The following is a 15,933-nucleotide window of genomic DNA, read 5'->3' on the forward strand; positions in this document are numbered from 1 at the left end:
TGTTGTTGTTGTTTGTTTGTTTTTTTAATTTTAGTGCAGACTTCTCTGTGTTTTGGTGCTGTAAAATTATTTCAAACATAGTCAAAAAATGGAGCTCAATCTGCCTTCAAGTCATGTTCCCTCAGCAAGTGTTTTTAGTTCCAATCTATAAGAACACAAGTTGAGTAAAAGAAGTGTAAGAAAGAGATGCAGTTCACGGAGAACAAAAACAGACATTCAGAGAAAATTTAAAAAAGCTTGGTTTTGGTTGAAAAAAGAAAACATTTAAAAGCTCGCTCTATTCTAGTCATCACAAGCGCAAACATTGATAAAAACAGTCAAATAAAGAACATAAATCTATAAAACACAATAGTTAGTCCTCATATATATATTTTTAAAGATATTCCACAGTGTTTTTGTTTTGTCCTATAAAGGACAGGGTGTGTGTGTGTTCTTTGTACAGTTTCATTTGGATGGGATGTGCATACTAGGGATTGGGGGGTAAAGTTGTACTTAAAGAAGAAAAAGTCAATATCCACTGTTAAAGAAAAATAAATAAATAATTTAAAAAGAAATTGAGGGCATATCTCAAACTGCATCTCTTCACACATAAGTCCTTGGTCTTCTTATTTTCTGTGCAGCTGTCAAGCTCCGAGGCTCATACCGAGGCTCTTTCCAGTTTAAAGCCAAAGCTTGTAGGTGGCCTCTCGTGGGGAGGGTAGGCGTTTCCATGGTGATCCCCTACACGTGTGGGTTTGGACAAGGTGAAGTGGGACTGGTCAGGTGGGTGTATGTTCAGGTGAGTTTGACGTGGTGGCTGAGGCAGCTCCAGTACTGAGCTCCACAACCAGATTGAAGAAGATCCCTGAGCCAACCATGGAGGCCTGAACGTGCAGAGGACATACATTGTAGGGTTAGGGCACATGAGTCCAGGCCTGGTCCAAGTCCCCAATACACCCCAAAAATAGTGAATTACATTTTGTTGAACGCACATAAACTAGGAAGGAAACTTAATAGCAAATAAATGGATAGATTGGTAAACAAAGAGATAAATAAATAGAATAGGCCTCTTAGCACAATCCATCTGAAATTCATAAACACCTTTTAAGCTCCTGAAGATCCAATCATCACTGTCATGCTAGTCAGCCAACAAAAACAAATGGAATGGCCAAAGTTGTCATATTGATATTTAAGGTGTGTAATTCAGGATGTCAACTCCTGCATTGAGTAACATATAAGAACAATTTATTTAACTGTGATGCATTTGCAAAGAAACAGTACAAAGCTAGCCTGTTAAACTTGACTACCTTGTGCTGCTCCACCAGCACCCATATCAAATGAAAGCTTGCTTAGCTGCATTTTTTTTTATAGCCAAGCCTATTAAATTAGCTTGACCTCTGCCTGCACTGCAACATTTCCTCAGAACGGATGTTTCAAAGGTGGCTTTATTTGCTCAGCTAAGTTAATGAAATAAGATAAGATAAAACTTTATTGATCCCATGCTGGGGAAATTAAGTCGTTAGAGCCAGGAAAGTGTTACAAAAATAATTCAAAACACAAACTAACTGCCTGTGTTCATTCATCTATATTGTAAACCTGGCACTGCAGGACCAGTGGCTATAATAATCTTTGGTCGTTTTCACACCTGACCAAGCGGACTCGGTTCGATTGGGGAGCTGAATGTCACAACATTGTTGCATTTATCACTAGTTTCAGTTCTGCTTTCACACTGTGATTTCTAAAGCGCACCAAACTTTCTGAGCAGCATCACGTGGTTGGAAGGGGCGCTCGTCGATTGGACAAAGTAGGAGGGGAAATCCTTCCCTCCCGACCCGGAAAAACGACAGTGAACGCAACTGTTCCTATAATGCTATCGTAGCTTGTCAGGGATTGATTCTGTTATTTTTCTAACTTTGACGATCTAACATGTGACAGCATATGAGCTCAGAGTTTAAGGACTGTGACTGTTGGTAGTTGTGATTTTGTTTAATATGCCAAATTGTGAATTTATGGGTTATTGTTGTTCAGACAATTGAGCTAAGCTAGCTAGCAACTGCTAATGTCAGCAGTCACTTGTTGCCATCGCAACAGTAAACATTCACGTAAGGACTAATGAGCTGTAAATAGAGTTGCAGAATCAAGCTATATTATAAATACAGATGAGATACGTTGTATTTTAGCACAGAATATATGATTTTAGTAAACCTATAACTGCGTATGCACTGCGTATAGCGTCACTTCGTACATTTGGTCCTGTGTTTGGTCCGGTGAGCTTTCACACTGCATACGAACCGAACCAGGGTTCACTTGCAAGCGAACCGAGACCCACGTTTTCAGGCGAACCAGAGTTCGCTTGTTTGGTCTGCACCAGAGTTCAGATGAGCTTTCACACCTGCCCAAACGAAGCGGACTATTCAAGGAAACAAACTCTGGTCCGTTTAAAGCGGCCCAAACAGCTCTGATGTGAAAGCGACCTTTGAAACAGCCACACATTCAAAACAGTGTATGTGCAGGCATGTGTCACAGGTGCACTGTGGTACTTAAACAAACAGTACTACACCTCTGGTAGCAGAAATGTTTTCTATCTTTTCAAGACTCTCAGATTTATCTTTCTATTGTCTATCTTTCCTACACTTTGTGAACAACACATCCAGAGACATCAAAGTAAAGAGTAAATAAAGTCTGTCTTCACCTTTTTCAGCATTTTTGAGAGTTAATACGATCAAATTAATTCACCATTTAAAATTTTGATTGACTGTATGGAAGAAAATTACAGGGTTTTGTCAAGCCGTTTTGTGAAAAAGTGTTAAGTCATCATATTTTGCACAATACAGAAGAAAATGGGACTAACTTTGAACTCTCCCAAATCACATAGCTAACACCACCCACAATATTTTTCACAGATCAAATTAAGGGAGCAAAAACACCCATCCCTGCTGAGCTATTAAGGTAACTAGTCAATGATCATCCAATGAGACATAATTTGATTGAATACTATCCAAAAATATGTAGGTTTATTCAGGTTGAGAGCTCATGTCTCTATGCAGATCCAGATTTTTTTGTTTGTTTTTTTTAGATGAAGCTTCACACTATGCTCTTTGAACTTCATTAGCGAAGTCAGGGGAATTATCAGATGGGGAAGAGGGGGCTGTGTTGGCTAAAATGGGCACCAGTGAAGAAAAAATGTAGCACCAAATGTAGCTCCTATTTACATATAAAGAGCTCTATTAATCAAGGCAAGTGTCATTACAGCGTGGCTCATTGAGCAGTGGAGAGTGGGTGTTAAAAAAAACTCTCTGCGCTAGGGTGCCTCTGGCAGGTGATATGTCTTGATTTGAGAACTATCAGCAGTGGTGGGAGCTGATAGAGGCAGAAGGAGGTGGTAGAATATTACGTTGACTCTTAATCAGATTGCTGGGGGCGAAGAGGTGGAGTAAAAGAAAAATGGAGGAAGAAGGGGAGAGAGTGATGGAAAGCAAAGGAGGTGGTGTGGAGAGTGGTTCTGTTGTCGTCACAGTTACTCACAGGTGGAAGATTTCCACAAGACAAAATGCCCTTAATTCATAGTTTATCCATTCTATAGAAACGTATTATTGTCCAACTCTGTCCACTCTAGTCATGGACCCATCAAACCACTCAGCTCCCTGGCTAATCATTCATTGGAACTGACAGCAGTGCACTGGTGGAATACACGAGGTAACTCCAGACTTGTCCAGGAATCACTAAGCTTGAGGGGGGGGTTGTCGTTGTTGTTGAGCTAAGGACTCATTCCTTAGTAGTTGAACTGTGTTGTCCTGAGCTCTGGTTGCATCCTTGTGCAAGACGTGCAGGACACACAGCGTATGCTCGCCGACCAGATACTGTGCGTGGAGCGGACCAACCCAAACTCTTTAGTTATTGTCCTTGGTGACTTTAACAAAGGTAACCTCACTCACGCACTCACGAAATACAGACAGTTTATTAAATGCCCGACCAGAGAGGAGAATGTTCTGGATCACTGTTACACCACAGTCAGGGATGCTTATCACGCTGTCCCCTGTGCTGCACTGGGCCACCCTGACCACGTCATGGTCCACCTGATTCCTGCGTACAGGCAGACACTAAAGCACTGCACACCTGTAGTGAGGACATCAAGGAAGTGGACCAGGGAGGCAGTGGAGGATCTCCAGGCGTGTTTGGACTCTACAGACTGGGATGTGTTCAGTACTGCTACCAACAGTCTGGATGAGTACACAGAGGCTGTGATGTCCTACATCAGCTTCTGTGAGGACTGCTGTGTTCCATCACACACCAGGGTGAGTTACAACAATGACAACCCCTGGTTCACAGCCAAACTCAGACAGCTAAGGTTGGCAACGGAAGAGGCCTTCAGGAGTGGGGACAAAGACAGATTCAAAGAAGGCTAAACGATTGTACTCTGAGAAGCTCCAACACCAGCTCTCAGCTAACGACTCTGCATCTGTCTGGAAAGGGCTCAGGCAGATCACCAAATACAAGCCTAAAGCCCCCCACTCCATCAACGGCCGACGCCTAGCCAACAACCTGAACGAGTTCTACTGCCGCTTTGAAAGACAAAGGGAGAGTCTAGCAACCATCCCCCGCCATCCCACACCACAAGAACAGTTTTTTCCTGTCTGCTGTCAGCCTTATCAACAAGGCCTGGAGCATTAGTGATGCTGAATGTACAATTTCACCAAGAATTCCTCAGCAGTGATCCTGTCCCCAGATGAAAGCAGTTTTAATATGGCTGATTTCCAAATGATCGACACTGTTGTCATGGTGACATGAAAACAGTAACTACTGTTATTCCAGTAGTTAGATTGTTGTGTGTTGTTGCTGCTGAGTTTACAAATTAATGTCATGCCAGAAAATTTGATAACAGCTCCTAAATCGAATCTAATTTCGATTTTATGCTGGCACAATCACGTGATGTGACTTTGATTAATTAACTAATTATTTTTTTATTGCCACTTGTCTGGATTTCTGATCTTGACAGATGTGGACCTTTGAACTTCTAGTCTTGCTCTATGTGGAAAGTGTCATGAGATAACTTGTGTTGTGATTTGGCACTGTATAAATAAAACTGATTTGAATTATCTCAGACATAGTCTTAAAGGACTCTTAAAGGAATCTTAGCATTTATTTCAAACTTTAAGTTAGTTTTACTTTTGTCCACCATTTCTATCAGTTAGTTATAACTTTGTACTGGGACCATAGGAAATTCTACCCAGACAGTCTCTAAAAGAGAAAAGTAGCTGACAACTGACCAACTGCATTTCTTAGAAATAAAATCTAACATCACAAATGTCTTGCTGCTATTTAAAATGCTAAAAAGCAGGGTGCTGAAGGCTATGTTGCTTTAAGATAAAACTAGAAAGAGAAAAGAAAACATTAATATTGCTAAAAGACTACAATGAGTATGTTGTATCCATTAACATGAAAATCATTCCAGCAAACTTTCAGGTGGCAAAGTCTTTTTTCCAGTGTAATGAGATTGGTAAGGAATGGGAAAGGTGGAGTAGAAATATGAGAGAAATTAGTGGAGGACAGGTGACTGGGGGGATGGTGAAATTCTTTGTTATAAATCATATATGTCAAACTCATTGCCCGCAATGGAATTGGCCCACAAGATAATGTCTGATTATTATTAGAGCTAGCCCGCCAGGTTAAAATTATGTTTACTTTTTGCACTCTTTTCTTGCTACCACTGGGCATGTTTGATTTTTCTTTGAAGGAAATTATTTTTTGGCTGTTGTTGGCCTGTGGGAAAATGTTTTCATTTGAAATTACTATGAAAAGTTGCAGATAAAGCCATAAGAAATGAATGCAACTGATTTTTCATTTATTTAATGATTAATGTTGTTTTATAGGCATTAACCAATAGGCTGTGTTAGTTCCACGATCAATATGTGCAATAAGGTAATTTTCAATAAACAGTTTTCAATAAACATTAAACCAGTCTGGCCCTCGACCTTGAACATTTTTTTTTTAAATTTTGGCCCACTGTGTATTTGAGTTTGATACCTCTATTATAAATGAAGGGAGATAAGGACTGCACTACTTACTTCACCCTTTTTTCCAGGCTCGCCTCAGTACAGTGGATTTACATGTAGTGCCACTGCCCGTCCATGCCCATATTCATACCCATGCCACCCATTGGTCCTGAAATGAGGAGTAAAAAAAAGTCCAACATGACAGATTGCTCTGGACTTGGTGGAACTCCAGTTGCCTGTGTGTGTGTGTGTGTGTGTGTGTGTGTGTGTGTGTGTGTGTGTGTGTGTGTGTGTGTGTGTGTGTGTATGTTCAAATTGGAACCTGCTGTAGAGACAACTAGTATGACCTAAGAATCTCCATAATACCCTGGATGTACATGGGGCCTGCAAAGGTTGTGCCCTGGTAGAACCAGAGACCTACAGCTCCACCACCTGTACCTGGGTAAGGAGACCTCTGAATCATATGGTAAGAGTCTCCAGCTGACATAACGGCATTCGTAGTGACCGCACTCATGGATATGGCTGCTGGCACCGTACAGGAGAGCATAAATCAACATTAGCCAGTAACTCCAATGTGCTGACGGTGCAGACAGTTTAAAAGCAGCAAAAATCCTAATACAATAGTACATGCTATGTGATCTTGGCATATTACTTGATTCAAGAGGGTAACGACATTATGTTATGTCAACATAACAAAAAGCAAAATCATTGTATATCCAAGACCAACTTACTTATCTCTCACAACTGTGGTAAGGTTGAGGTTTGGGAAAGATTGTGGTTCTTGTGAATAACAACACAGCTATTAATTGCTGGTCTGGACAGGAGGCAAACTCCAGTTGGACATGCTACACCCTCATCCACCAACTCCACCTACACACAACCGAATGTTGTCCGTAAATGTAGAGCATGACATGCGTGATCATCATCATTATTATCATTATCATCATCGGAATTCTTCGTGATTGTTAGGCAGCACTAGTTTTCCTCCTGTTTCCCTGGGTTTTCCCTGTGTTTCCCAGCCCTCTTGTGTCTTGTCTGTCTTCCCTTGTCTGTCCAAGTCCGCGCTGTGGGCTGCACCTGCCACTCAGCTCCTCCAGTCCCGCCTCCTCTCACACCTGCAAACCATCACCTCATTTACCGTCAATCAGCAGTTGTATTTAAACCCAGCTCAGTCTCCCAGTATTCGTTGGATTGTCTGCTTTCCGTGGTACTCCGGCCGTTCCTCTGCCAGTATTGGTCTTCCTGCCTTACTTTGCCATGACTTACCTGAACCGTGTTTCCTTTTTTCCAGGAGGCTTACCTGCCTGCAAGCCCTCAGCCCAGTCCAGCCTTGCCTGTGAGAGGAGTTGGAGCTCTTCTTGTTCAGAGTGTTTTTCTACTCTCGCCTTTTGTTGATTCCCGTTTTGGAGGACACCTTTAGTTATTTTCCAGAGTGTTTCTGCTCTCGCCTTTTGTTATCCCCATTTTTGTGGACACCTTTTGTTAATAAACCTTTTTTGTGTGTTTGACACCAGCCTGCTCTCCTGTTATCTCTCTGTTGCCGTGACTGTGAGTTCCTCCTTCTGGTCTAGTGTGCTTGTACACACAACAGTGACAGTGGGCTGCAAGAGCAACTAATTTCATAAGTATGAGCAACATGATTATGATCAACGTTTGAAATAAACAGTTTCAAGTGATGCTATAGAATGATCATCTCTGAAATGGTGCTACCAGGCATACAAAACAATACATGAAACCTACATGGCATTTTACTGTGTTTTTTATGGATTGACAATTGTATGGGAGAATGCTCACCTCCAGGTCGGAGACCCATGTGCTGCTGCCCATCAAGAACAAAGCCTCCCATTGGCTGGCCATCTGGACTGTAAGCTGTACCCTGACTCACTATAAGAGGAGAAAGAAGTCTGTAAGAGTGACCAAACCAGAGTTCTACAATCACTCTGCTTCAAACCTAAACTGGCTCCTATGTCACTTTTCATACTATCTTAACTCATCTCCCCCACTCTATACCTGTATTGGATTTACAGTAATAAGTGATGTCAGTAAGACAGCACAATTCGCATTTGAATTCACCTGAATAGTCTATTGAATGTAAGGAATTATGTAGGACACTGAACAATCAGTGAACTACAGCATTACCTGCTCTGTTGGACTGGTCAATCATAGGTTGGACTATTCGCCTCCTTGCATTGATAAACCTGAATAAAAAGAATAATATTGTGTTAACTCTTTGATGGACATATAAAGTCACTCAATCTTGAGTGGCAATAAAGCCACTAAAGCATTACTGAAAAAAAATAAATAAATAAATAAAATCTTGAAAGCTTATGAATGTAGCTTGTTTCTGAATCAATCATCAATCAATTTTAATGTTTGACATTCTTGACCTTGAAATATATGGATGTGATGAAATCTTGTTAACTTTCCGTTTACTTTCTTGCTTATTTCCAGGCTTTTCCCTGTATCCCACAGCCATTTTCAATTAATGGACTTTTCTCAGGTGTCATCCTGTGACCTTGATATGTATCAACTAGATAACTAGTAAAATGTCAAGAATCTTTAAAAAAAATATACATATATTGGTGTGGATCTAGTCCTTTAGCATCTATGTAAATAGGTCTGTTGGACTGCTGATGCACTTAAAAGCAAAATCTTTGGTGGATTTTTGAGGAGGATTAGAACAATGAAGCAATGCCAGCTCCTTTCACTTGAAACCTGTGCAGGCAGCTGGCAAAATTATGACATGTAGAACGGTATAGTCTCAAACTACTTCCAGAATGTGTGATTGTTTGATTGGACCTATCTGTAGCTAAACTGTCCACAAAGGCAGTTCGACATTAATAAGCTTAAATCCTGTGATGCAAGAAAAAATGAGGCTGTGAGGAAGAGGTGGGATGTCTTGTCTTTAACTTCTTGAACCTTCAACTGCTTTTCACTCAATTTATTCAATGGGCTATAGCAACTCCGTGTATTTGCCAGGTATGCCATATTTTGTTCTATATCATTTTCAGGATAAGATGTATTTTAAATTGTATCATTTAGCATGTCAACAGCAACTACATGCTCTAGGAGAGATTAATAGGCAAATAGATACAATGGTTAATACATCTCCAATTATTTAATTCCAATAAATTTCACATGTAACCTAGAGAGTTTCAGTGTATAACAAATTCAAAAGAAATAAAGGATAAAGTTTCCAAAAACTGAAAATGAATTAATATTTTCTTGAATTAATATCTCAATAAACTCAACAAATAAATAACTGGAATAAAGTAATCTATGTTTTCTATAACTAGTACAAAATTACATATTATTACATACATAATACTTTCCAAAAAAACTCTTTTGAGGAAATTATTTAGGAATTCATTCATTCATTCATTCATTCATCTTCTATACCCGCCTATGCCTTTCGGAGTTGCGGGGCGCTGGAGCCTATCCCAGCTGTCAATGGGCGAGAGGCGTGGTACACCCTGGCATCAGAGATATTTCAATTTATAGAGTAATTCACACTAATTCTAGAAATGTGTGTATGACACCTGCGTTTTCTGTTTGACTAAATTATGAAGATAGAATATGCAGTCTATAGTCAAGTCAAATATATTGATATAATGCTTTTCAAAACCCAAAGACACAGATTTGACATGCATGTGTGAGCAGATATCAGAGCAGCCACATGTTATGTGACAATGCATATGTACAGATCTGGTTTTAGATTGACTTACCAGTTGTTCACTTGAAGGATGGTGAGGCCTGTGTCTTGTGCTAGCTGCTTTTTCTGCTCCTCTGAGGGGTACGGGTGCTGTGAGTGATAAAAGGATAAAAAAAATAAAATAAAATAAACATCAAGGCTACAGCCCAAAACAACTTGAAGTCATTTTTAGGACTCCCCGCATAGAGCTGATTTCACATCAAGTGCAGTCTCTTGTGGGCCCACTTAGTGGGCTCTATTTTCGTCCCCGCTGCTGGTGGGGCGCAGGGTACACACCTCACGCAGTAATATTTTCGTGCAGCGCTGACGGGCTCGCAGGGCACTTGGTGTTTTGGTAAATCGAGGCGCACAGAGGTGCGCCAGGATGGGTGTTGCGGCGCAGTAGGGGGAGGTGTCGGCATAATCAGCCAGCGGATTTGGATTTTTGGTCCATTTCGGTCCACGCCGGCGGCATAAAAGTGTGCTGAAAGCATCAACTCTGTGTGCCAGTGGCGCACCGCTGGGCAAGTGGATTTTTGTAAACCGGTGGAGTCATGCGCCCACGTCACCAATACCTCACAGGCAGGTTTCCACAGATTCTGGCATTTCACTGCGATCATAATTAGCAACAGCCACGACTCAATGCAACTATCTGAGTCAGCACATACAGTCAGACCTAAATTTATATATTTTGATCAGTATATCATCTGACCACATCGCAAGCACATTCGGCACGCGTATTAAGCACTCAACCTGATCGAATGTACACAGGTGAAACAGGGATGTCTGGTGATCTGTGGCTCAAATTGCCTGGTGACAAACGTGTATGCCACTTTCCCCGGGTTGGCGCATGACTCGTTCATCCTGACGAATTCTAGCATCCCTACAGTCTTTCAGGGGGACACCCCTCTGGATGGGTGGCTGCTAGGTGATAACGGCTATCCACTGAAAACATGATTGATTTGCTCAGCTTTCAGCTTTGTCATTAAGTGAGTATTTGCGGTTACATCAGTTCAAAAAACATCTGACGATCAATAACTTTCCACTCTAAACAGATAGACAGTATTGAAAAAAAATTCCCGAGGCAGTAGATACAGCCACTGTGAGCCTGGACCTCCCGGACCAGAAACTTGTCATGCGCCTTGCCAGCAGCGTTTTTAAAGGTGAGGCGAGGAGATGGTGTGATTGGTGAAGATTGGACTCGGCTGTGTCAAACCCACTCCACGTTTTCTCCCCTCCCTCCTTCCGAGTTGTCCCGCTGGGTGGAACTGAGATGAGAAGGGGGAGTAGTTGCGCCAGCAGCGCAGTGCACGAAAATACCAAAGTCTGCACTGCAATGCCCCATCGGCGAAGTGGACCTGACTTTGTGCCGCGCCTCCACCATGCCAGTGGCGGAATCGAAAATAGAGCCCAGTGAGTTTAATCAAATTTTGCGCCAGTCTCTCCCATGCACAGTAATTTCTGGAAGTGAGTGGACACTGGAAAAACAGAGGCTGACCACAGTTTGGCCTCATGAACACTTGAGGCTAAAAGCACGTGCCACCGTGTGACAGTATTTGACATTGCTTGACAAATGATCGGGTGAGATATAAACAGGCACAATAGTGGCTTTTGTTTGGGGCCGCAATAAAGTTAGGACCCCCATCGCTCCCAATCTCTCCCTGCTCTGTTTTATCCCCCTGTTTTCCAGCCCCAGTCCTTCCACTGGCTCTCTCTGTGTGTGTGTGTGTGTGTGTGTGTGTGTGTGTGTGTGTGTGTGTGTGTGTGTGTGTGTGTGTGTGTGTGTGTGTGTGTGTGTGTGAAAAAAAAGTGGGAGGAAGGCAGCAGATGGTAGGCAGAGGTGACCCTTGTACTGAGAACAGGGTTGCAGGCCAGTACCCATTCTGCTGCTGTCAGGCCAGCAGCCGCCTCCTGCAGTCATCGGAAAGGATGAGCTTGCAGCAACTTAATTTTTGTGCACAAGCATATATACATAAATTCAAATACAACACACAAAAAATTACACAAATAACAATGGTAAAAACAGGGGCAAAATTTGCTGATATTGCTATACATACACACACTTGTCCAGAGTGAATATTTTGCAGCAACTGCAAGCATCCCTGTGAGCTAGGTGACTGGCAGTCGAGTGACAGATTACTCTCAGCTCTACCCTCAAATCAAAATCCAAAACAAACAAACAAACAAACTTTTTTTTTTTTTCATATTGTAATATAGTTTCCCATTAACCCCTGGAATATTTTTCTCCATCTTAACTCCAAAGTAACAGGGTTATGGAAAACTCAATGTCTTGACTAGGGTTTTTTTTTTTTTTTCCAGGATACACTCACACTTGTCAGAAATACCATTAGTTGGTGTGAGTGGCACTATACATGTTCTCGAGCTGTTTTAAAAAAAATATATATTTTTACACAATTTAGAGTTGTTTGGGCTTTTTGTTTGTCCATGGGGTTTCAACATGAATGGATGAATGGACAGAGGAGATTGTCAGTGTTCAAGAAATAAAAAGATCATGTTGATAGGACACTTTGAGCCTTTATACTGTTAACAAATGTATTGTATGAGTAAAGTTTCTGGTCATTATTATTTGGACAGATTTAACACCTTGCACACACATTAGGAAAGTTTAATTTCCCCAATCAACAAATCAGCAATATTAACCAGACTCACCACCCCCTACCCCTCCCAATGTACACTGTATTTTAGCCATCAATGTACAATCACTGGGTTATTTTTGATACTGATGAGGCAATGTGTGGTTTTGCATAATTCATAATTTGCATTTGTAAGCAGATTCATGGACATTCGTCTGGAATGGATATTGCAGAGAAACTTCAAATTCTGCCGATTCCAGCAGAATATGTACAATCCCGAAAAGAAGGGGTACGACTGGGAGTAGAATGATTTGGGTTTCTAATTGTGGGTGATTTACATAATTAAGGTGTCACAGATACACAAAAATAATCAAATTTTATCTCACTGAGAAAACAATCAAATTGCAGTAGACTCTGACAGACCCTTATGACCTTCAGTGGGTATCAGGTTTGCTACCCAAACTCAACCTTTGCCATCAATCTTTGAGGAAAAATGCAGGGTTGCATGGAAACCAACAACTGTGGACAGGCTAATGGGCCGATAATGAATATAGCAATATAATGAATCGAAACTTTTCACAGCTGCTTTCTCTATAAGCTTCCTCAGAAGGGGATCTTTTAAGGGTCTTCAGAATGGACAACAAAAGAAGGAGCAGTGGACAGGACCCCCCCCCCCCCCCCCCCACTGGAACGTCTGACAAAACATAATCCTGCTCCTTTCACAACCTCAACAACTGATGAATGCTTGCTTGCTTTGGTGTTGCAATAGGCTTTTCAGAGGCCAAAGTCCCCTTGCACACTTTTCATAGGTACATCCTGCCATGGCAAACACTTGTGCTTAACAAATTAGGCCTGAAAGGGCATGGGGAACAGAGAGGGGATAATTCAATTATCCTCCTTTTCTTATCTGGAAAATCTAAAGGTGGGCTTTGGAAAGGAGGGGATTACTCAGCACAGGCTCTGTATGGGCCTTTTACAAACTAAACAAATGAGGGGTTATAACACATCTAAGAAAGAGAGAGGTAGAAAAACTGAGGAGACGGCAGGAGTAGTATCTTTTGGACCTTGGATAAATGGTAAAGCTCTCCTCGTGGGGACTTACTCACCTCCTTATACAGATCTCTGAACAAAAGGCTTCTGCTATTCTGATATTGATTTCTGTACAAACCCTGGACTGGTATTTCAAAAAGGACCTTTAGATGTGAATACATCTTTGCCTCATTCTCTTACACTAGAACGATGAACTTAGTTTCTATATGTCTAGGGAAAATCTAGTCTGGGCTCATTCTTGGGCGAAAAGCCATCATTTCAAACAACTGTTGCCTAATGGAGTGACTGGGGTTGGAAAATAGTTGTTTCTAGTATGAAGTAGTCAATGTAGGTTTGCTAAACCAGAGACAAAGAAAAATTGATAGCGTTTGAAATCTATAAAAGGCTCTGCTGGATGTGGCTTGTATGAACAAAAGTAATTTAACTGGATCCAGGATAAATTCCCCTACTGTAAGGTGCTGGAAGAGCCATGCTCTCATTATATTTGTGGCCACTTTGGGAAAGATGCCTCGTTTCTTCTGCCTCTTCTTGTCCTGATCATCCTCATCTCCCGTACCCGGTGATGCCAGGCTATTGTCGAGACCGTCTCCTGTGATGAGAGATGAGAGGTGAAGTTATGAGGGAGCTTTCATGTGGCCTTCATCCTTGACAAAAACATACCACGAGAGGGCAGACAGAGGAAGATTACAGTACTCCAAGATTCTTCCTCTCACCTCTGCTTGACTCCCCGGTCACTGGATAATGAAGAGGAGTTTGTAGTGTTGGAGTTCAATAAAACCAAAAGCTATTAATTCAATCTAAGTCACGCTTTTGACATGAGGTAATGACTGCAGGAACTGTGTGCCTGGCATGAAATAATGAACGTTCAAACTGCAGTCAGACTCACTATTATGTGCTCATATTTATATGGTATGTGACCTCTGTTAGAAATAAGACTAAAGATTTCCTTGTAATAATATGAAAAAAAACCAAAAACAAAACAAAACAAAAGCAAAAGTCTAGTCTGTGAATGAATACAAAAACATCAAACCCTTTGCTGTTTGGAGTTCTTTTGGGGCACTGAAACAGAATGAGGTGGTTGTGGGTAGGTGGGTAAGTAAGGTGTGAAGCCATCATCATTGCAGTCTTGTCAGCCAACCAACTCCCTGACTCATACCCACTGACAACGTCTGTGTTGGATTGTCTGCAGCGCACCATCATGCCAGGCTCTGGATCCTGCCATTAGCAGCATCCTTGTTTGATTTCAGCAGGAAACTGGTGTGGATTGAGGCAGGAGGCTTCGTTTATGCTGAAATTTCCACCCCTGCTAGATAACTCACTCCATCTCGCAACACAAGGGGTACTCTGCTCCCTTTCCCTCTCTGCCATTAATTGTGCATCAGCCAAGATGATTTGCTTTTAACCGTGGTGGTTATTTTTCTTGCCCTCAGGGCAGAGAAGCCTTGAAAGCCTGCCTGGAGGGCATGTGAATAATGCATCTGAGAGACTCCTCCCCTGAGGCAGGACAGAAACCCAACTTTTCTTAAGATTTGCCGGAGCGTGTCTTTTTGTTTTTAGAAATGCATCAATCAAAGGCACCTAAATGAGCCATATTCATGCATAAATATTTCAAATTATGAGTACTGACATTGAAGCTGTTCTATTGTATGGATGGGGGCTCTGGGGATTATGGGAATTTTGATGGATGGTGTCCAGCTCTGAGTCAAAAACAGGGTACAGTGTTCACTCCAATCAAGAAATCAGCTAAGATGAATACAATGTCGAGTTGAATCAATGAAGAGAAATAAAATGGCACCTCTATCTCTTGAAGAAAAAGGCCAAGTCCATTCAATACATAATTGTATAAGTCTCAGTAATAAACAGCGGACTAATGATGACTTCAGTTTTATATATATAAAGTTCATATGAGGAAACCATAAACACCATAAATTGGTAAAGAAAGTAGACCCGCTCTAAGGAAGGCATGCTGTTCTCCCCTCCACCCACCCTCGACACCCCACTCTGGTCCATCTCCTCTTCTCTCCTCTCCTCATCCCTCTCTCGTCTGCTCCAGAGAGGGGGAAAGCCGCGGGGCAGACCCTTTGCTACACTAATCGCTTCTGACTGTTCCCCAGCAACTCAGCCATTCTAACCAGCATGTGACGATGCAGTCTCAAAGTCGTAAAGCCGTGCAAGTCTCACATGCCCCCTGCTCCTTCCCTGCCTGCCCGTGCCTGCATGCGTGACCCCAGAGGGAGTGGGTAAGGGGGGTGTAGTTGGAGGGGTGGGCATTACTGGAGGGATGGCTGGAGTATTGCCCCAGGGCTAAGAAGAAAAACATAAAAAAAACAGCACCCCAAGATATGAAGAGAAGTCTTCCTATCCCTTCTACCACATTCTACCATTACTGCTCTCATACACTCAGTTCTGTTAACCCTGTGCTTTTATAGATTTATCTCTCTTTAATTGACATTTTCTTTTCTTCTGCAGAAATCTCCATATTACTTTACAACATGCAGTTTGTTAATGAATGATGGCTTTTATATTCTGCAGAAAATCAGTAGAATAATAATGGACACTAGAACAAATACTATCAGACCTATCAATCCATTTTCCATATTTTATCCTTCTGTGCTGCTGTTCTCTT

At 41.7% G+C, this 15,933-nt stretch overlaps 1 protein-coding gene across 2 annotated transcripts in view; it reads right to left on the minus strand.

Moving 5' to 3' along the window:
• Positions 1 to 425: 425 nt before the first annotated feature.
• meis2b (Meis homeobox 2b) overlaps positions 426 to 15,933 on the minus strand; it is a 30,292-nt gene continuing 14,784 nt past the window's right edge. The window contains exons 8-13 of one of the 2 annotated variants that reach the window (XM_070987273.1): positions 13,757 to 13,893; positions 9,698 to 9,774; positions 8,112 to 8,170; positions 7,767 to 7,856; positions 6,045 to 6,141; positions 426 to 863 (exon numbers count right to left, since the gene is read on the minus strand). In XM_070987273.1, the coding sequence (XP_070843374.1) occupies positions 6,083 to 6,141; positions 7,767 to 7,856; positions 8,112 to 8,170; positions 9,698 to 9,774; positions 13,757 to 13,893 (422 nt within the window). In that variant the 3' untranslated portion in view covers positions 426 to 863; positions 6,045 to 6,082. Of the gene's footprint in view, positions 864 to 6,044; positions 6,142 to 7,766; positions 7,857 to 8,111; positions 8,171 to 9,697; positions 9,775 to 13,756; positions 13,897 to 15,933 lie in introns of both variants that reach the window. The other variant, XM_070987272.1, reaches the window with a different exon arrangement.

Source organism: Chaetodon trifascialis, chromosome 19 (genome assembly GCF_039877785.1).
Source record: "Chaetodon trifascialis isolate fChaTrf1 chromosome 19, fChaTrf1.hap1, whole genome shotgun sequence".
NCBI lineage: Eukaryota > Metazoa > Chordata > Actinopteri > Chaetodontiformes > Chaetodontidae > Chaetodon > Chaetodon trifascialis.